The sequence below is a fragment of the Glycine max genome, chromosome 1 (assembly GCF_000004515.6).
Source record: "Glycine max cultivar Williams 82 chromosome 1, Glycine_max_v4.0, whole genome shotgun sequence".
NCBI lineage: Eukaryota > Viridiplantae > Streptophyta > Magnoliopsida > Fabales > Fabaceae > Glycine > Glycine max.
In genome coordinates, this window is record NC_016088.4 from 3,741,853 (window position 1) to 3,764,554 (window position 22,702).

Sequence of the window (22,702 nt, forward strand, 5' to 3'; positions counted from 1 at the left end):
CAGTGTCGTTTGGCAGTTTCGAGAATACGGATGAGATGATGACACGGTGGTGGCCAATGGAACCGTAGAGGCGGAATGTTTGTGGGGTGGGAGAGCCTTCCATGGCGTTGAGGCTTATCTGGGAAATGAGGGTATGATTAGGGTCGTTGTCGGGGAAGGTGTCAGGGGTGAGGACGTCTTCGTCCACGATGAACATGTGAAGACGTGACTTGCATCTATGGCCAGGGGACCATTTGTTGTCACACTGGTAACAGAGCCCCTGGTCACGGCGGACGGCAAGCTCTTCGGCTGAGAGGCGCTTGATAGGGAGTCTCGAGGATGGCAGGGGAAGAAGGGAAGGGGATTTCGGGATGAGGGTACTCGAGGTGGCTGGGGAGGGGAAAGAAGAGGTGGGGTTTGGGGATGGTGGGTGAGGCGGAGGCCGGGGACCGCGGCGGCGGTCCAGCATTTTGTCTTCCTGGAGGCGGGCAAGTTCGATGGCTTGCGGGAGAGAGATAGGCCGCAGTGCCTGTACTTCGCGGCGGAGCTCCAGGACCAAGCCCGAGATGAAACAACTCAGCAGGGAGGATGGGGCAATTCCGATGGTGCGGTTGGCCAAGCGCTCAAAAGCAATGAGGTAATCTATGACTGAGCCTGTCTACTGAAGCTTGAACAGGTTTCCTTGGGGGTCATCGTAGAAAGAAGGCGCGAAGCGAGACTCCAAGGCCTACAACATCGCCGGCCACGAGGAGAAGAACCCATTCCGGTGCATCCACTGATACCAGGAAAGGGTCGGGCCGTCCATATAAAAAGAAGCGATGGTGAGACGCTCGAGCTCCGGGATACCCTGGTAGTCAAAGAACTGGGATATTTTAAATATCCAGCCTAGCGGGTCATGGCCGTCGAATCGTGGGACGTCCAGCTTGAGGTGATGGTGGCGAGAAGCAGGGGAAAGAGGTACATGTGTGGCGGTGTTTGGGGAAGGGGAATTGTTGGTTTGCAGGGTGATGGCAGCAAGGCGATCGAAGAGGGATTCGATTTGGGATGTGAGGGAGGAGTGAATAGTGTCTATCTTGGAATTGAGGGACTGATGGCCTTGGGATAGGGGCGTGTGGCTCTCCGAGAGGCGGTGGACAGCTTCTTCAAGCTTGTCGGTGGTGGTCTGGCGGGTATGGTGGTCGGGCATGGTGTTGAGGTGCAGGTCGGACCAGTTTGATACGTGTCTAAGAGGGGAAGATAAAATGAAAGTCAAATCAAAAGCTAAGTAAACTATTCTTACTGAAATAATCTTCTCTGCCACTCCATTTATTCATTAATGCTTATATAATAGTTTTTGCCTACAAGATATTTTGCTCGAGTTTGTTATAACAGAATTTTGAATTTAACAGCTGAAGGAACACGTGAGGAAATAAGACTAAGGAGTAGCTTCTAGAATGGCGCCAATGCTTCACACGAAGTCTTCCAGGTATGTGGGTCTGTGGGTCACCCTTTTGGGCCTGTTAGTGCTGTTATTGTTGTTGATATTGGGTGTCTTATTCTGCATAATGCTATCACTATACCTGAAGTTGCCTAGGAGAAACAATTCTCCAACAGAGCTATAAAAGCTCGATCACATCCTTTATGACATCATGGAAGAGTGTGGCACTGAAGCATTGGAGATGGAATATCAAGGAGTCAAATGTGGGGATTGGCTTTTGCAGCAGTAGCATTAGGAAGTTTTTTTCACTTTACAAGAGTGGAACAGGATTGGCTCTATGTCAGGGAAAGCAAGCTATGGAGTTTACAGCATGGGAATTCAGTCATGCCTGCCTTGAGATTAAATTATTTGAACTTACCAAGAAAATTGAGACAATGTTTTGCCATCTGTACATCATTGTACAAGGACAAGGGAAGTGTCAAGGACAACATACTGAATTTTGAAACAGGACTCAAAAGCCGTGGAATTCTGAAGTGTCTCCTGCAGCCATTGGTGAAGGAGAACTTTCTACAACATGCATTACTGAACAAGAAATAAGAATAAGGCATCTAGAATGGCAATTTTTTTTTTTCTGGTAACATCTAAACGCACATTTTGAACATAAGTAAAAACAGAATCCCAGCTTACACATTACAGATAATGTCATTGTAACACAGACAAAAAATATTATATAAAGGTCATAAATTACAAAGCTCATTAAACCACCTTTTTTTGTTGTTTATTTTATCTGAGACAGCACACAGAAAATTATTTATGTTCCTTAATTCTTCTTCTATTGTTAATTTTTTTTAATTTATAATTAATTTTAGATAAAAAATTACGATAACCAAACTTATTTTATTTGGGTGATTGGTACCATCATCACCATCATGGAATTGCTGATATATAAAAATGGTACTCTATACCCTTTAGACATTTAATACACATGTCAGTGCCTATGCTGCTTTGTGCATGCAGCTGCTTCCACACCTATGTATAAACTGTACCAATATTGCTTCATAGGTGATCCCTGCCTCAACTGTCAACTGTACCATGACAGCATGTTGATGAAAAGAGCACATTTTCTTTTGCCCAAATGATCTATTTGTCCTTTATTTTATTTTACTTTATTTTATTTATTTATTTAGTTATCTTTTATTTTAAAAAAAGTTTAATTTGGTGTCCTTTATCTTATTTTTTGTTCAATTTAATTTTTTATCTTTTAAAAAAATTATTTTGATTATTTTTTTTTTTCTAATTAATCCTTTGATCTACATTTAAGATTGACATCGTTAATTATTTAAGAATGAATTATTTTTATTAAAAATAAAGTGGAGGAGAAGAGAAAAAAATTGAACTAAAAAAGCTTATTTTTAAATAATTAACGACAATAGATGAAAGATCAAATTAATAAATTTTTAAGCAGATACAGGATTAAATTGGAAAAAAAAATAATAATTAAATTAAATTTTTAAAAAGATAAATAATTAAATTAAACTAAAAGAAAATAAAAGAACAAATAGGTTATGTGAGCTTTTCTTTTCTATCCCCATTACTTTTATGATTTACAACTTTCTATCCTGAGAAGATAATTTGATCTTTTCCATCTAATTTATAAGTTATGAAGCACGGACATTTCAGTCCCTTGTTGTGTCTGGTGTCCGACACGCGTCCGTGTTAGTGTCCGACACCGACATGACACCCGTACTACGTTCTATATTTTGGACATTACAGGTGTTCACGTGTTCGTGTCCGGTGTCCGTATCCGTGTCGATGCTTCATAGTTTCTAAGGATTGCTAGAAGTTCTTCAATTATATGTTCACCTGATTTAAAGCGTCATCCAACCATCGATAAAGGAGAACTCTATGAACAAAACATCATTGATCCAAAAATAATTAAATAAAGGCATGTAAAAATACATTCTGAACACAAAAACAGAAACACACAGCATACAAAATAATCAAGAATGTCGGTCTACATGAATCAAAGTACAACATAACAATTCTTAAAATAGAGCAGCTCAAAACATATTACTGATTAATGATTAAGACCCTTCAAATACCATTAGTAGATATCAACTTTGGTTCTTGAAAGATATACACAACCTGAGATTATATTAACATATACATCTTGTTAGTTGTTAGCCCTCTAAAGGTGTATAATGCCCTTAAGAAAGTGCTATTGAAACACCAATCAATAATGCTGATGAATGGATGGCCAGTAGAAATTAGGAGGGCCAAAATGGATGTTTTATGGATACTATTGTTATCTTTTCATCCCCATGGAAACAACAGTAAACTCAAGCACTCATAAATTACAGAAAGTTGAAAAATGATAACCCCTTTAAATGACCTAGATTTTGCAACATTGTGACAAGAGTGAGTAAAGTGTAGACGAATTACGTCGGAAAAAGACAATATATTACTATCGAATGGTACAAGGGGTACCAAAAAACCCATATACATGAGATTCAGAGGCAAGCTAAAGGCAGCACAAACAGAATAGTCCACATGCTTATAGAGTATTTATGCTCCACAAACAGCAAAAATTAAGTATAACCAAAGCTTATTTTATTTTATTTTGATGGCTTTTTTAATTATCATTGAATTCAATTGTTACTTCATCGTTTAAGAAATGGAAAGACCATATATATCATCTAATCAATTGGTTGTTGACTTCTTGTCATTTATTTATTTTTTGAAAAATATTTCAACTTATCATTATTATCATCCCAAATTATAGTTTAGATATTAATTTAAGTGACAAATTTTCCTTTATGAATTTCATGAAATGGACCTGAACTGTGTTTCCTTACTTTATTCCACTTCACGTGGAAAGTCCACACCAACAGTTGCCACTTTTGCCAGCCCGACGTGTGGATATATATAGGATTCGTAACCCAAATACGTGTACCCTATAGTCACCAGTCATACATATCCATTTTGTTTTTATTTGACTAATTACATAAGTTACATTTCAGCACTTAGATTTCAGCTTGTTGCATTTCGTGTGCCTAGTCCAACAATACAATTATTGTGGGTTCGTTGTTGACTTCCAGAGTCTATGCAAAACACTTCTCCTTTTTCATTGCCATTTCTGAACCTTCGAACATCTCTTGTATTTTCATTTTGAGGATGGCTGAGGCTGTTCTTGAGACTGTGCTTGAGAATTTGAACTCACTCATTCAAAAGGAATTGGGACTATTTCTGGGTTTTGACCAAGACGTGAAAAGGCTGGTCAGCTTGTTCACTACAATCAAGGCTACGCTTGCAGATGCTGAATAGAGACAATTCTCAGACAGATCTATAAAGGATTGGCTGCAAAAGCTTAAAGATGCAGCTCACGTCCTGGATGACATCTTGGATGAGTGTGCCTATGAAGCATGGAGGTTGGAGTACCAAGGAGTCAAGTGTTGTCTATCAGACAAGGTACAATGCTCTTGCCTGTCCTCTTTTCATCCCGAGCATGTTGTTTTCCGTTACAAACTTGCTAAGAAAATGAAAAGGATAAGTGAGAGATTAGAAGAAATTGCTGATGAAAGGACTAAGTTTCATTTTACTGAGATGGTTACTGACAAAAGAAATGGAGTCTTGGAGTGGCGCCAAACTACCTCATTCATCACTGAACCAGAAGTTTATGGAAGAGAAGAAGACCAGGATAAAATTATAGACTTTTTGGTTGGTGATGCTTCTCATTCAGAGGATTTATCAGTCTATCCAATTATAGGTCTAGGTGGACTTGGAAAAACAACACTTGCCCAACTCATCTTCAATCATGAGAGGGTAGTCAACAACTTTGAGCCGAGAATTTGGGTATGTGTTTCAGAAGATTTCAGTCTTAAGAGAATGACAAAAGCTATCATTGAAGTAGCATCGGGGCGTGCCTGTGAGGATTTGCTTTTAGAGATACTACAGAGAAGACTTCAAGATCTACTTCAAAGTAAAAGATATTTGCTTGTTTTAGATGATGTGTGGGATGATGAGCAAGAGAATTGGCAGAAGTTGAAATCTATATTGGCTTGTGGGGCACAGGGGGCTTCCGTTTTAGTCACTACTCGCCTTTCAAAGGTTGCTGCAATCATGGGAACAATGCCTCCTCACGAATTAGCAATGTTATCCGACAATGATTGTTGGAAATTGTTTAAACACCGAGCCTTTGGACCTAATGAGGTAGAACAAGAGAAACTTGTGATATTAGGGAAGGAGATAGTAAAGAAATGTGGGGGAGTGCCTCTTGCAGCAAAAGCACTAGGAGGTCTTCTACGCTTCAAAAGAGAGGAAAGAGAGTGGCTCAAAATTAAGGAAAGCAACCTTTGGAGTTTGCCACACAATATAATGCCTGCCTTGAGATTAAGCTACTTGAACTTACCAATAAAATTTAGACAATGTTTTGCTTACTGTGCAATATTTCCCAAAGATGAAAAAATAGAAAAGCAATATTTAATTGAACTTTGGATAGCTAATGGTTTCTTTTCATCTAATGATAAGTTAGATGCTGAAGATTGTTGACTCGTTGGCAAGTGTACCAAATCGTCACAAGTAGTAAAGTTCTCGGAAGTCCGAGTGTCGAATCCACAGGGACTTTGTTTGTACTTAGACTAATACAAACCCAATTTACAAGCAAGAGATAATAAATTTAAAATAAAAAAAATAGAAAAAGATAGAAGATAAGAAAAGATAAAATTAGAAGATAAAAGAAAAAAATAAAAGAATTAAAGATAAAATTAAAAGATAAAGAAAAAGGAAGAAGATTAGAAAAGTGAAAGATAAGAAAGATAAAAGATTTTGATAAAAAAAGATAAATTCAAGATAAGATAATGTTGGGAACTGACTTGCCTAGCCTGCCTAGGATGTATGAGTTTATGATTTTTTCTTTACCAATTCAGGTGATTTTATCCCACCAACATCTATTCATTTACTTGCCCCTGATGCCTCACGATGACAAGCTTATTTTACCTATCTATCCCCCAAATGTCTTTGCAAAGACTCAATAGATAAAATGCATGGAGTTCTAATTCTAGATGTTTGCTTTGACGCATGGGCATAATACAATCACTCTATGTCTTGCAATGATTATGATATCTTTTCTTCTTGTTCTATTAAGAGTTATCCTCTCCCGAGCGTCTAACTCCTAAAACTAATGCATGCATATCTTCTTTAAATCTTATTTAGGAGTTACCCTCTCCCGAGCATCTAACCCCTAACAGAATATAAATATGAGTATGCAAGGTAAAAACAGAAAAGAAAATAGGAAAGAAAAACCTGGTATTGCATTGATAAATAGTGAAGAGTACATCATGCATCACATTGGCTTCTAGGCCTGCCAGACCTTAACTAAGGGTTTAGCCACTCATGGCCATTGAGGGCTTTACAATGAGAAGGGGGTGAAAGAAAGAAAGGGAGTAAGTGAAACCCCTAGGAGAGGGGGTTCTGTCGTGGTGTGTTCTGTCCCTTGGACTGGCTCTCTATTTATAGCTGCTGAAGTGGGCTTTGGGCCTTCGTAGGCGCGCTCAGCGTGACACCCCCTCGCTCAGCGCGTGTAGATCGCGCGCTTAACGCGCATGTTGCAGGCTTAGCGCGTGCTTCTGTTAGATCGCGGGCTTAGCGCGCGTGTTGCAGGCTTAGCGCGCGCTTCTGTTGGATCATGGGCTTAGCGCGTGACGCGCGCTCAGCGCGCGTATTGGCTGGGCCTGCTTCAGATTTTCTTCTTTTCTTCAAATTTTCTGGCCTTTTTGCTTGTTACACCTCCAGTTTTTATATCTACAGCCAAAATTCAACAAAACATCAATTCTTTAATATTTAAGCGCAAATAACTGCTAAATAATTATTTTTAAAGACAATTTTGCCTTATTTTCTATTATCAAAATACAATTATTTAGCAGTTATCAAAATCCCCCAAATTAAAACTTTGCTTGTCCCTAAGCAAATCAAATTAAAAGCAGGCTTCGAATGCTTCAACACTTTCAATGGCTACAATTTCTCAGATTCCTCCAACTGGTCCTTTCCGCATTTGTCATAATCCCACAATGGAAGCATAAATTACATCAAGATGAAATTGGTTAGTATCGGAAATCAATCAAGTTGGTTTGCCTCACTTTCCTCACAAGGTTAGTGTTTATCTCTATGCATAAGTGTCTGGGGTGAGTGTTTAAAATTTATACGACCTGCAATTAAGATTCCCAAATTTTGCACTTCATCTCAATTAAAGTTATTCTTACTTACATTTGGTGGATCACTAAGGACTTTTATTGGCTTGTAATGGGGCCTGGCTAGACAAGAAATCATGGTTTTTTTGGGATTTCAAACTTAAGGTTATAAGAGAGCATTCATCCTAGAAAAACTTATACTTAGCCTAGGCTTTATTTGTTTTTCAGCCTTAACACATATGCAATCTATTTTTCTTATTTCCAACCTTAGCACTTATGGCACCTCTTTTTTTTTTCTGCCCTTATTTATTTTTTTATTTTTTTTTTTATTTTTTGGAAAGAGACTTTGGGCTTACAAGCTCTTTTTTTTTTTTGGTGCCTTATTATGTGCTACTTTTACATTCCCAAGACCATCTTCATTCTACCCATCCCCCAAATTAGGGGTTTATTATGACTAAAACCTTTATGCTCTCTTAGAACCCTAAAATAAGGTTAGAGATATCACAATTAGGCTCAGGGGTTTTTTTTTAAAAAAATAATTACTAATTTTGGCTCAACAAGGGTGCAAGGGATAAATTTCATCATAGGTTGGCTTTTTGGCTATGTGGCAAAAATAAAAAAAAAAACATGGCCTTGATCATATCCACCTTATGTAAATAATCTAACAGTCTAAGAATGATGCAAAATTAGGAATTTAAAAACAGACGTTCTCTCATAATTAAGTTCACACAGCTCTCCGGGACAAGATAAAGTTATCGGCTTACCGGAACGTGATCTCTTTCCATCAAGCTAACCTTTTCTCTCTTTGTGATTCATGTCTCATTGGTTGACTCACTTTTGCTTCCAGGAAACCAGTATTTTCACAATTGTCATGTAGCATTTCAAGTGTTGAATCCTTCAGAAAAAGCCTAAATAGTGACTTCACAAATATCATGCAATTTTTATTCAATAACTAAATTTAAACTACTGAAATTAAAATGCATAAAATCAAAATGCACAAATTCAAAATAAAGAAAAGAAATAACACAACTATCCTAAAAGAAACAAATTGCAATTAACTAAAAGAGATAAAGTTAGAAATCTTGGGTTGCCTCCCAGTAAGCGCTTCTTTAACGTCATTAGCTTGACGGGTCAAATGCCTTCAAGGTGGCATGAAGGTCACAAAGAACACATCTTCCTTGCATTTCCGTCTCTTAGCTAGAGACGCCATGAAACTCATGTATGCTGGAAACACCTTCCATATTGTAGCAAGAAAAGTGTTGGTGGTCAAGGAGAGAAGGACACTTAAGGGTTTATCATGTTTTCCATGTCTTTCTTCCTTGACAATCAATTGATGAGGAGTGGTATTGACTTGGAGAATACTTTCTTGTTGAATTTCTACTTGTGAGTATTTCTCCCATTGTTGTGCTTTCTCCTCATTTCTTTCTATCTCTTCCTTCTTTTCTTCTTCCACATCTTCCTCAGTTAAAATTACCTTGCACTCATTTTTGGGCTTCATCTCAGTATTTACCGTAAAGGTTTCGGTGGGCCTTTCAGCAACTAGCTTAGCTAATTGTACTTCTAGATTTCTGATTGCTGCATCAGTGCTCTTCTGATGTGACCTTGTTTCCTGCATGAATTGTACCAGCAATTCTTCTAGCCTACTCCTTTCTTCCTGTGGCCTGGGCTCTTGGTCACGTAGAATGACATAATCATTGGCCGCCATATTCTTTATTAGCTCAATAGCTTCTTCTGGAGTCTTTAACTCGATCTTCCCACCGGCTGAGGCGTCAAGGAGCTGCTTGGAATGGGGTTGCAAGCCATCCATAAAGATGTTGAGCTGGACTGGCTCACTAAACCCATGTGTAGGAGTCTTCCAAAGTAACCCATGAAAGCGATCAAGGGCTTCACTCAATGATTCATGAGGGTGTTGGTGGAAGGATGAGATTTCCACCTTTCCCTCAATGGTCTTGGACTCTGGGAAATATTTCTTCAAGAACTTCTCCACCACCTCGTCCCATGTCCGCAGGCTATTCCCTTTAAACGAGCGAAGCCATGTTTTTGCTTCACCGGCCAAGGAAAAGCAAAATAAGTCAAGGCGGATGGCATCTTCAGGCACTCCTACTATCTTCACTGTGTTGCAAATGTCGACGTATGTGGCCAGGTGTGCGTATGGATCTTCACTTGGTAGGCCGTAAAATAGATTCCCTTGAATCAGCTGGATCAAGGAATATGGACATGAGAAGTTGGCCGTCTGCACCTCTGGTCTAGCTATGCTGGTGAAGTACTGAGGTATAATAGGACTAGAGTAATCCTCTACTTGCCTAGCCTGCCTAGGATGTATGAGTTTATGATTTTTTCTTTACCAATTCAGGTGATTTTATCCCACCCACATCTATTCATTTACTTGCCCCTGATGCCTCACGATGACAAGCTTATTTTACCTATCTATCCCCCAAATGCCTTTGCAAAGACTCAATAGATAAAATGCATGGAGTTCTAATTCTAGATGTTTGCTTTGACGCATGGGCATAATACAATCACTCTATGTCTTGTAATGATTATGATATCTTTTCTTCTTGTTCTATTAAGAGTTATCCTCTCCCGAGCGTCTAACTCCTAAAACTAATGCATGCATATCTTCTTTAAATCTTATTTAGGAGTTACCCTCTCCCGAGCATCTAACCCCTAACAGAATATAAATATGAGTATGCAAGGTAAAAACAGAAAAGAAAATAGGAAAGAAAAACCTGGTATTGCATTGATAAATAGTGAAGAGTACATCATGCATCACATTGGCTTCTAGGCCTGCCAGACCTTAACTAAGGGTTTAGCCACTCATGGCCATTGAGGGCTTTACAATGAGAAGGGGGTGAAAGAAAGAAAGGGAGTAAGTGAAACCCCTAGGAGAGGGGGTTCTGTCGTGGTGTGTTCTGTCCCTTGGACTGGCTCTCTATTTATAGCTGCTGAAGTGGGCTTTGGGCCTTCGTAGGCGCGCTCAGCGTGACACCCCCTCGCTCAGCGCGTGTAGATCCCGCGCTTAGCGCGCATGTTGCAGGCTTAGCGCGTGCTTCTGTTAGATCGCGGGCTTAGCGTGCGTGTTGCAGGCTTAGCGCGCGCTTCTGTTGGATCATGGGCTTAGCGCGTGACGCGCGCTCAGCGTGCGTATTGGGCTGGGCCTGCTTCAGATTTTTTTCTTTTCTTCAATTTTTCTGGCCTTTTTGCTTGTTACACCTCCAATTTTTATATTTGCAGCCAAAATTCAACAAAACATAAATTCTTTAATATTTAAGCGTAAATAACTGCTAAATTATTATTTTTAAAGACAATTTTGCCTTATTTTCTATTATCAAAATACAATTATTTAGCAGTTATCAAAGATGATGGTGATGATGCGTGGAAGGAATTATATTGGAGATCATTTTTTCAAGATATTGAAAAAGATGAATTTGGCAAAGTTACATGTTTCAAGATGCATGATCTTGTTCATGATCTAGCACAATTTGTGGCAGAAGAGGTTTGTTGCATTACAAATGATGATTACGTAACTACTTCTTTTGAAAGAATCCACCACCTTTCAGATCGTAGGTTCACATGGAATACAAAAGCCAATTCAATTAAGTTGTATCAAGTCAAATCTTTAAGAACCTATATCTTGCCAGATTGCTATGGTGACCAACTTTCTCCTCATATGTTGAAATGTTATTCTTTACGGGTGATTGACTGTAAATAGAGAAAAATTGTCATCTTCAATTGGTCATTTAAAACATCTAAAGTACTTGAATCTTTCTGGAGGTGACTTCAAAACTCTTCCAGAATCTCTATGTAAATTGTGGAATTTACAGATATTGAAATTAGATCATTGTGAACGTCTCCAAAAGTTACCTAATAGTTTGATACACTTAAAAGCTCTACAAAAACTATCATTGAATGGTTGCCACAGACTATCAAGCTTGCCTACTCATATAGGGAAGTTGACTTCCCTAAGGAGTTTAACCACGTACGTTGTTGGCAAGGAAAGAAGATTATTTTTGGGAGAATTGAGACCACTAAAGCTTAAAGGAGATCTACATATCAAGCATATAGGGAGAGTGAAAAGTTCAATAGATGCCAGAGATGCCAATATGTCTAGTAAGCAACTGAACCAGTTGTGGTTGTCATGGGATGGAGATGAAGATTTTGAATTACAACAAAATGTTGAGGAGATTCTTGAAGTGCTTCAACCTGATATCCAACAACTTCAGAATTTGAGCGTAGTAGGATATAAAGGTGTCTATTTCCCACAGTGGATGTCTTGTCCTTCTCTAAAAAAATTATTAGTTAAGGGGTGTCGTAATTTCAATGTGTTGGTGGGTTTTCAATTCCTTGAGGAATTGTCAATTAGTGAATGCAACGAGGTGGAAGGTTTGCATGAGACTTTACAACATATGAGTTTCTTGAAGGAGTTAACATTGGAAAATCTTCCAAACCTAGAATCCTTGCCTGACTGCTTTGGAAACCTTCCCTTACTTCATGACTTGACAATTCATTACTGCTCCAAGTTGTCATGTCTTCCAAAGAGCCTAAGCCTTAGCAGTCTGGAAACCTTGTGGATTTTGGGTTGTCCTGAGTTAGAGAAGCGATGCCAAAAGGAAACAGGAGAGGACTGGACAAAAATAGCACACATTCCACATATTGAAGTAAGGCCAAGGCGATGGCTTTTATAATTACTGTGCAAGTGCAGGTAAACTATGGATCCTACTCCTTCCTTCCTATATATATCTACAAATCATGTTCCCCTTCAAAGTGTATATCCAGTTTATTTACAGGAAGAACAATGTTTTAAAATTAAAAAGAACAGTCTAGTTATTGTCACCAAAGTTTACAATTTTAATCATTCAAACAAAAATAATTTAGTACTTCTCTGTTTCATTCCTTATTATATATCTCATTTATCAATCAAAACTTAATAATCGCCTAGTGCTTTTCAATTAAGAATTTAAAATACTTTTTTCCTAGAATTGAGCTTCTTCCTTTTGTTTGTTTAAAAATAATCGCTTCAATTGATGTCATTAAGAAGTGAGAGGATTTGGGGAAAATTTCATTGTCTGCAGATTTCAGAATTTCATCTAATTCTGTTGTACTGCACAATGTTTTCTATTCTAAAACTGAAAATTATATACTTCATTGTAATCAGAACTCTTGCCACATTGAGATCCAAATTTGATTCTTCCTGCGGGCATATTTGGGGATTTCATTGCTTCTTCCTTTCATTTAAGTTCACAAGGAAATTTACTGTAATAAGCTTTCATAAACATATAGTTGTACAATGTTCAGATATCTCCATTGTTTATTTGACCTCCTACAGTCTTTTAATCAATGTATTAAAAAGTGGATATGCATTATTTACTGCTTTATTTATTTGATTTCTCATTTCTGCTTATCAATGTGTATGAAACTGTTCATTGAAGTTTGTTAACAACTTATAGGAGCTGGGACATGTAGTAAAGTGACAAGGTTTGATGTACACCCCCCATTCCTGGGCACCATTATAGGCCTTCCTTCTGCTAAGCACTTATAATGTAGTTCATATGCCTTAATGTATCATTTTTGCAGTGTAACGAATTGAACTTTTCTCCAACACGCACTTCAATGTTGTAGAAGTGAGCTTAAACTGCTATTTACAACGCAACAAACTTTGTATTGTTTTCTCCTTTGTTTATTTGACCTCATATGGTCTTTTTATCAATGTATTACACAGATTTTTGTTGTCTCCATTTCAGCATAAAAAAAGTTGAGCCCGGTGCGGCTGTGCTTGTGTAATTTAAGTTGTCAACTTCACAAGACTTACCTCTACATATGTTCAACAGTTTCCCAAATATGGGTTATGCTCATGTTTAGATCAGGTAGACAGGATGACATGGATGACTGCAAAGTGCACCCCATGTTAGCAGTGTTTCAACTTCCAACAAGAAGGAACAAATCTCGAAAATAAACTTATATATAATTGATAAGCACACTTGCATGTATGAATGTAAAATTAGACAGTTATATCGACTCGAAGTTAAAAAAAAAAGATATTGATTTTATTTCTGTTAGAAGCTTATTCTTAACAGGGGTATCTAAGGAAAATGCTTGTTGTGGAAGAAAAATATTGTTACAACCATAGGCAAGGCACAAAACAACACATAGGAACCAAAGGCAATAGCAGAACCACATTCAGAAACAATTCAAGGAATAGAATTAAGGCCAAAGAGGGCAATTGTCAAGCCTCCGTACCTAAGGGATTTCGTGGAAAAGTGAGTGGAGGCAGGGTGCCCTGCACTGACACGCAGCATGATCCTCAAATCCTCAAATTCTGTTTGTCTGCTGAGGTGGCACGTATCCGTTAAAATGCAGAATTCGTTTTGTTTGTTTTGTTTGTCTTTTTCCTCCAAGGCAAATTGCCAAAAGCACCATTAGGATTGTTAGAATCAGAGAAAAACTCTATATAAAGAGTAGCAATGTAACTAATGGAAGCAAGCAAATAATACAAATTTTCCCTTCTTACCTTGTTTCTGGAGACACCTAGGTCTCGAAAGCTAGGTTCTTTTCGTAGCACATAACATTTATGGTGCTTTCATTCACTTCTCCTCCCATGGCTTCGCACGATAAGTCAACCCTGGATCGTATTGAAGATGCAATAGCAAAACTCGTAGCCAGCCAAATCCAGGTCACTGATAAGCTGGAGGACTTGCTCCTCCACGTCGCGAACCTGGAACACACCGCCACCACCCACTCCCCTTCATCTTCTTCGGCCAACCCCCACCACACAAACAGCATCATCACCCCACCCAAAATGAAACTAGATGTTCCCCGTTTCGATGGCTCGGACCCCTCGGGGTGGATTTTTAAAATTTCCCAATTTTTTGCTTACCACTCAACCCCAGAATCCGAGAGACTCACCATAGCCTCCTTCTACATGGAAGGGCCAGCTTTAGCCTGGTTCCAATGGCTTTCCCGCAACCACCAACTCACAACCTGGGCTAGTTTTCTCGAAGCCATTGAGGCTCACTTTTCTCACTCCCCGTATGAAGACCCAACTGGGATTCTCTTCAAATTAACCCAAAAGGGCACCGTCTCTCAGTACCTTCAGCAATTCGAAGCCCTTGCAAACCGAATCGTCGGCCTCTCACCCTCCCTTCTCCTAAGTTGCTTCTTTTCGGGCCTCGACCACGACATTCGATGGGAGGTGCAAGCCCTCCAACCACTAACCCTTGTCCACGCCGCAGGACTAGCCAGACTTCAGGAGGAAAAGTTAGCCGACAACCGCCGCGCGTTTCGTGGCCGTGCCACCCTGACCACTGGACCTCCTCCACCTCAACCCCAACCACCCCCTACCTTACTCTCTTCCACAACCTCACCACATCCCCCGCCTCTCCCTCTGCTACCCACTCCACCCAAGCCCCCTCCCTTGCCTCTCAAGCGCCTTACTCCGACCGAAATGGCTCTCCGCCGTGAGCAAGGACTTTGCTTTAACTGCGATGACAAATTCACCAAGGGACACCGCCGTGCCTCCCGTTTCTCCCTTCTAATCGCGGACGAAGATAACCCTCCAGAACCCTCAGACCCTTTTATATCCAACCCTAACCCGAGCCCCGAAAACCCGAACCCACCCAACTCAAACCAACCCGAACAACCCCAGGCCCAAATAAGTTTTTGTGCCCTGTTGGGCCACTCTCCACCGGAAACACTCCGCCTCCTCGGCCAGGTGTCTCACCACGCCGTTGTCATCCTCGTAGACAGCGGCAGTACGCACAATTTCGTGCAGAATCGCCTTATTCATCATCTGGGCCTAACTCCACAACCAACCTTCCCCTTGCGCGTTCTTGTTGGGAATGGTAATGAGATTGAATGTCACACGATTTGCCCCAACACCATGATTCAAATCCAAGGATATACATTCACCACTGACTTGCATGTCCTGCCTATATGTGGGGCCGATATCGTTCTCGGCGTCCATTGGTTAAAGTCTCTCGGACCAATTTTAACTTATTGCACCAATTTGACGATGAAATTTGTTCATCAGGGAGCACTTATCGAACTCCGGGGTGACTCAGTCCAAGATCTTGAAGTGGTCTCTCCCCCGCAGCTCCGTCGTATGATTCAGACGGATGGTGTCAGTGACTTCTTCCACATCCGGGTCTGTTCCCCTATACACACTTCTCCCACCACACCCCCAGAAATTCAATCCCTCTTACACAAATTTGAGCCCCTGTTCCAACTACCATCTTCCCTACCCCCATCCCGGCCGACAAACCACTGCATCCACCTTACCTCAGCCTCATCCCCTGTAAACGTAAGACCATATAGATACCCTTATTATCAAAAATATGAAATAGAAGCCCAAGTTTCAGCAATGCTTCAGACCGGCATCATCCGCCCAAGTAACAGCCCGTTCTCTTCACCTGTGCTTCTTGTTAAAAAGCGTGATGGGTCCTGGCGATTCTACGTTGATTACCGTGCCCTCAACGCACTAACAATCAAAGACCGCTTCCCTATTCCCACAATCAATGAGCTGTTGGACGAGCTCGGTGGCGCCACATGGTTCTCAAAGCTGGACCTCATGCAAGGCTACCACCAAATCTTGATTAACGAAGCAGACATCAGCAAAACGACGTTCAGGATGCACCAAGGACACTACGAGTTCCTGGTGATGCCTTTCGGCTTATGTAACGCCCCCTCAACTTTCCAAGCTACGATGAACAACACCTTTGGACCTTATTTGCGTAAATTCATTATCATCTTCTTCGATGATATACTAATTTATAGCAAGTCCTTCTTGGAGCACCTGAACCACTTGAACACCGCCTTCGAGGTCCTTCGTGACAATCAATTCCTCCTTAAACTTTCCAAATGCTCCTTCGCTACTCAGCAGGTTGAGTACTTGGGGCACATCGTGTCTCCTCGCGGCGTAGAACCAATGGCAGCTAAGATTGAAGCGGTCCATCAATGGCCCACCCCTAACTCTGTTAGAGCCTTAAGGGGTTTTCTAGGACTATCGGGATTTTATAGATGATTTATCAGAGGATATTCGTCAATTGCGGCTCCACTGACCCTCCTTTTGACCAAGGATGCATTCCAATGGAATGAAGCAGCTGATAAAGCTTTCAATCAACTTAAGGAAGCCTTATGTCGCGCCCCAGTCCTCCGCCTGCCGGATTTCTCCATTCCCTTCGTCGTCGAAACTGACGCGTCCGGCGAAGGCATGGGGGCAGTATTGTCTCAACAAAACCACCCAATTGCATTCTTCAGTCAGCAATTTTCCCCCAAACTTCTCCGCGCGTCCACGTATGTCAGGGAGCTTGCCGCCATTACCGCCACCGTTAAAAAGTGGCGGCAATATCTTCTCGGCCACCCTTTTATGATCTTAACCGATCATCACAGTCTTAAGGACCTGATGACACAAGCGGTGCAAACGCTAGAGCAACATCGTTATTTGGCGCGTCTCTTAGGCTTTGACTACACCATTCAGTACCGTTCTGGGCATTCAAACACAGTGGCTGATAACCTGTCCCGGCGGTCGAAAAATTCCCAAAACACATTTTTTCTGCTAACAATTCCGAATTTCATTTTCTTGCAGGAACTACGAAAGGAACTTAACACCAACACTGAATTCTTGGCTCTACGCGACCAAATTCTCACTACGCCAGAGAAATATCCAGATTATTCAATTCATAGTGAGCTTATTTTGCAGAAGGGTCGCATATGGCTCCCCCGGGAGTTTCCATTCATCTCCGCTGTCCTCGAGGAATTTCATTCCACCCCCACATGTGGTCATATGGGCATTGCGAAGACCCTGGCCGAATTAGTGAGAATTTCGTTTGGCACTCAATGAAGAAAGATGTTCAGCTCTTCATCTCCTCATGCTTGGTGTGTCAATAAACAAAGAATGATCACAAGAAGAGCTCAGGTCTTCTGTGCCCACTTCCGGTTCCGGCGAGACCCTGGGAAGATCTTTCCCTGGATTTCATTGTCATCCTTCCCCCGTACAAGGGCCACTCTGCACTATTAGTCGTGGTAGATAGATTCTCGAAGGGTGTACACTTGGGGTCTCTTCCAGCTCATTACACGGCATTTGAAGTCGCCCGCCTGTTCATGGAGATTTCTGGGAAAATCCATGGTCCACCACGAAGCCTCGTTTCAGATCGAGACCCCCTCTTCATCAGCCACTTTTGGCAGGAGTTGTTTAAACTCAGCGGCACGACCCTCCGCATGAGTACTGCCTACCATCCACAGACGGATGGGCAGACGGAAGTGATGAACAGGATACTTAAGCAATATCTCCGAGCATTCGTGCACACTTCAGTCCACTCAACCATGGGCATGTCACCATATGAGGTCACCTTCGGTAAGAAACCCCCAAACTTCCCACAATACCTCATCGGAGATTCCAACGTTGATGTTGTGGATACATGGCTTATTGATCGCGACACGATGATTCAAAGTTTGACCAAAAAGTTACATAAGGCACAAGCCCGTATGAAGGAAATTGCAGATAAGAAAAGCTTGGACCTTCAGGAGGTAACTACACCAAGCCGGCAAAGCGATTCTACGGCCTCTTTTAGATTGTCCAAAAGCTTGGACCTGTCGCTTACAAGCTCGCACTTCCGGAATCATCAAGAATCCTTCTTGTCTTTCACTGTTCATTACTACGGCCCTACCACACACCAGTCACATCCACGATCACCCCTGCAATTCTCCCTGATTCAGCTGAGGATAATCAACCCCTTATAACTCCTTTCACCATCTTAGACACCAAATGGGAAGGCCAAGAACCCGAAAGACAGTTGTTTGTACTAGTCCAATGGGCGGGCCTTTTACCGGAAGACACGTCCTGGGAGCCATGGATGACATTGAAGGAGACTTACAACCTTGAGGACAAGGTTGTTCTTGATGCAGGAGGGAATGTTACAACCATAGGCAAGGCACGAAACAACACAGAGGAACCAAAGGCAATAGCAGAACTACATTCAGAAACAATTCAAGGAATAGAATTAAGGCCAAAGAGGGCAATTGTCAAGCCTTCGTACCTAAGGGATTTCGTGGAAAAGTGAGTGGAGGCAGGGTGCCCTGCAGTGACACGCAGCATGATCCTCAAATCCTCAAATTCTGTTTGTCTGCTGAGGTGGCACGTATCCGTTAAAATGCAGAATTCCTTTTGTTTGTTTTGTTTGTCTTTTTCCTCCAAGGCAAATTGCCAAAAGCACCATTAGGATTGTTAGAATCAGAGAAAAACTCTATATAAAGAGTAGCAATGTAACTAATGGAAGCAAGCAAATAATACAAATTTTCCCTTCTTATCTTGTTTCTGGAGACACCTAGGTCTCGAAAGCTAGGTTCTTTTCGTAGCACATAACAAATATTTTCACAAAATCTTCAGCCTTTGGCATATAGATCTTAATACTTGCTGCCTCATTTTCAGCACCAAGATGTTGAGGTCTTGTGTTTTCATAACCTCAACTGTCAACTTCGCAATGACTGCGTCTTGATGAAAAGAGGGCATTTTCGCTTCTATCATCATTTCTTTCATGATTTACGATTTCTGTATCCTCAGAAGATAAGTCTATATTTTTTTTATCTAATTGCCGAGGATTGCTAAAAGTGCTTCAATTAGTTGGTTCAGGGTCTAAATATTTCTCAGTTATTTATTCACCTTGAGGATCCAACTTCAGTACCAGCAAAAAGTATCATTAACCCAAAAATATGTAAATAAATATATAAAAGGCATGTAAAACCATATTCTGAATACAAAAACAGAAACCCACATTATGCTCTTCAAAGGTGATTATTGTACAAACTAAATAATCAAGTACCAATGTCGGTCTACATAAGTCATAGCACAACAAAACAATTCTTAAAAAGAGCAGCTCAAAACATGATTTAAGACTCTTCAAATACTATTTGTAGATATCTACTTTGGTCCTTGAAAGATATACACAAACAGAGATTATATTAATATATACATCTTGTTAGCCCTCTAAAATATAATGTCCTTAAGAAAACGCTATGAAACATCAACCAATATTGCTGATGAATGTAGAGCAAGTATAAATTAGGAGGGCCAAAATGGATGTTTTATGGATACTATTGTTGTATTTTCATCCTCATGGAAACAACAGTGAACTCAACCACTCATAAATTAAAGAAATTTACAAAAGATAATCCCTTTGGATGACCCTGATTCTGCAGTACTGTGTGTGAGACTGCGAGTCAAGTGTTATTTTATTTTCATCGCTCTTTTAGTTATCATTTAATTCAATTGTTACTTCATCATTTAAGAAATGGAAATACCGTATATATAATTTTTTTCAAGACTACAAGTATCCTCCACATAAGCAATCATGATTGAGTCTGGTAGAATATATCATTTAATCAATTAGTTCTTGTCATCTTTTTATTTTTTTTCAGTGTTATAGCTGATTATTTGCACACAAAGATTTTACAGTGTTATAGCTGATCATTTTGTAAAGTGAATTGCTTTGAAGTTTTATTATTACTTTTACTGTAAGGCTGTAATAAGTTAAGCGAATGAGTAGATTTCTTTACTCTGGACTGCCATATGTGATATACTGATATGAATGAAGTGATACATTTTTTAAATCAAGAATTTGTAACAAATACATGAGAAATTAGAAGAGAAAGGTATAATTGGTTGGCAAGAATGAAACTGAAAAAGGATGTCATACATTCACATAAATTTTCATGTTGAAAAAATGAACACAAATGCACCCAGAATACATGCTTCCACTAACAAATAACAACTTATGATGAGCATAGGCACTCAGTATACATTCAAACTTCCATTTTTATCTGCATTCATCAAATGATCCACAAATTGATTAATGTGCTTATCAGAGCTGCCTCCTTCACCAACTGCTTCCCTAGCCAACTTCTTCCATTTATTGGCATTCCTTCTAATCTCTTGGCTTCTTTGACCCTCCATCACATCCTTCAAACTCTGGACAAATTCTTGCTTCCTCACAATTCCTTTCTCATCCTCCTTAGGCCACACACCAACCTCCCAGATTTCATCCAAAAATTTAGCATCAGGCAACTGGTCAGCCCACTGTGGCAAACACACCACCGGAACGCCGAGGCTAAGACTTTCGAGGGTGGAATTCCAGCCACAATGAGTCACAAAGCAGCCAGTGGCTTGGTGAGCCAGCAATTCAAGTTGGTTACACCATGTCACAATTAGACCCTTATCTTTTACCGACTCTCTGTACCCACAGGGCAATTTTCCATGCTCAGATTCTCTTAAAACCCACAAGAAACTCACCCCACTTTCTTTCAATCCCCAAGCCACCTCTTCCATCTGTTCTTCTGTCAATGACACCATGCTTCCAAAGGAGATGTACACTACAGACTGAGGAGGCTTTGATTCCAACCAATTGCTGCACTCTTCAGTTAGCGGCTTCCATAGACTTGCTCCATACCCTTTGTCCCCTTTAATCCTCCCATCCAAGTAACCAGAAGGGACCATTGGTCCTATCATCTTTGCCGGAAAGAGCTCCGTTAAGCCTTTCAACACCTTTTTGAAAGGAAACCATCACCAACAATGTCAACAACTCATAATGAATCAGGCAAAGCAAAATATATTAAATCAACAAAGACAAAATAGTTAACCAATAATTTCTAATAAACCATTAAGCCGCGCCACAAACAAATAAAAAGACACTTAATACAACTCTCTATGCAGATGCAGAGTCAGAGAATAGATCTTAACTTTTTGCACCTCGTTGTTTGGGTTCTGTTCCACTTTTTCTCCCTTCATCACATTCTTTTTTTTAAAAAAAAAAAAAATTGTTTCCTCCTCTAAATTTAAAAGTTCCACTTTGATCCTTGAAGCGTTTCTCTTAGACCAAATTAACCATTCCGTCAATTTACCACACTAACGGTGTTAACACGTGTCAAACGTTTAGCACACCTTGATCTCTCACAATTTGTCACGTGTCATGGAATTAACCAAGTTAGTATGGTAAACTGATAGAAAAACCAACTTTAGTCTATCACAGACATTTCAAGAGATCAATAAAAGTGAAACATTTTAAAAAGTTTAAGATACCAAACCAAGACTATATGAACTAAATTAAATTCGTACCTCGCTTTCCAATGCTTCAAAGGTGTTGACGAACATCCAATCCGCATTGTTCAAGTTGGAGAATTGGCTCAATTTCATGGCCATGTAAGCAGGGTAGCTTTCGGGGAACCTGACGAAACTGGGGAGAGCGCGGGAATCCAAGGGAGGAAGCCCCGGAACACGAAGGGGAAGGTGTTCCATCTTAACAGGGAGCTGAATGAAACCATGGTGTAGGCGACAGAATATGTTGCAGACCGCAGCAGAGTTGGTGAAAAAGGCGGCTCCGTAAATGCCATGCTGCTTCGCCACGTCGAGAACCCAGGGGAAAAATGAGTCATAGACAATGCAGGTGACGGGGGAGGGAGTTTGTTGGTGTTTTCTGATGAGCTCAGACAAGGTCCTGGAGCCGTTTGTTCTGAAGGAGGCAAGGAAGAGTTGCACGTTGTTGTTGGTCTGGGCGAAGCCGGCTTGGTCGAAACCATCGGAGATGGCTTCGACCGTGATGTTGGGTGCATTGATGGAGTTGGCAGTGTAGTGGGTGGTGGCAACTGTGGCTTTGACACCCTTTGAAGCTAATCTTTTTGCGAATTGGACAAGGGGGTTGATGTGGCCTTGGGCAGGGTATGGAAGAACAAGAACATGGATGTTGTTTTGCCTCTGATGAACCATCTTTTGTTTCTGTTTTTGTTTTTTTTGAGTGATATCAAATGTTTTGGTGAGTAATGGTCTTCTCAAAGAGTCTTATTTATAGGGCAAAGCGAATTTGTGGGGGGTTTGGTTTGCTGGTAGATTAGATACACGGAATTGGAAGTCGGCTGGTTTTGGAAACTCTTTCTATATTTAGGGGGGGAATTAGTTTTCTGAGATACGGGAAAAAAGTTACTTTTCAGAATAAGTGTTATGGTTTGCTTTTTAATGTCACATTAATTATTTTTTTTATAAATATTTTTTATTAATGTCACATTAATTTTTGAATTTAATATTAAAATTAATTTTATTTAATAAGATTATTTTTGTAAGTTTATTATTTTATTTTCATTT

General features: G+C 40.3%; 2 protein-coding genes across 2 annotated transcripts; one reads left to right on the top strand and one right to left on the bottom strand.

Moving 5' to 3' along the window:
• The first annotated feature begins 4,406 nt into the window (after positions 1–4,406).
• Positions 4,407–13,390, top strand: LOC100777175 (putative disease resistance protein RGA4). Its single transcript, XM_041005053.1, is given in 3 exon segments — positions 4,407–5,936; positions 10,941–11,278; positions 11,280–13,390. Coding segments are annotated over 3 exon segments (2,691 nt in total). The 5' UTR covers positions 4,407–4,570; the 3' UTR covers positions 12,267–13,390.
• Positions 13,391–20,243: 6,853 nt separating this feature from the next.
• On the bottom strand, positions 20,244–22,387 carry LOC100787855 (UDP-glycosyltransferase 74B1). Its single transcript, XM_003517804.5, has 2 exons — positions 21,683–22,387; positions 20,244–21,112 (listed from the first exon to the last, which is right to left on the bottom strand). Exons 1-2 carry the CDS (start codon positions 22,328–22,330, stop codon positions 20,363–20,365), a joined length of 1,398 nt encoding a protein of 465 aa, XP_003517852.1. The 5' UTR covers positions 22,331–22,387; the 3' UTR covers positions 20,244–20,362.
• Between the last annotated feature and the right edge of the window lie 315 nt (positions 22,388–22,702).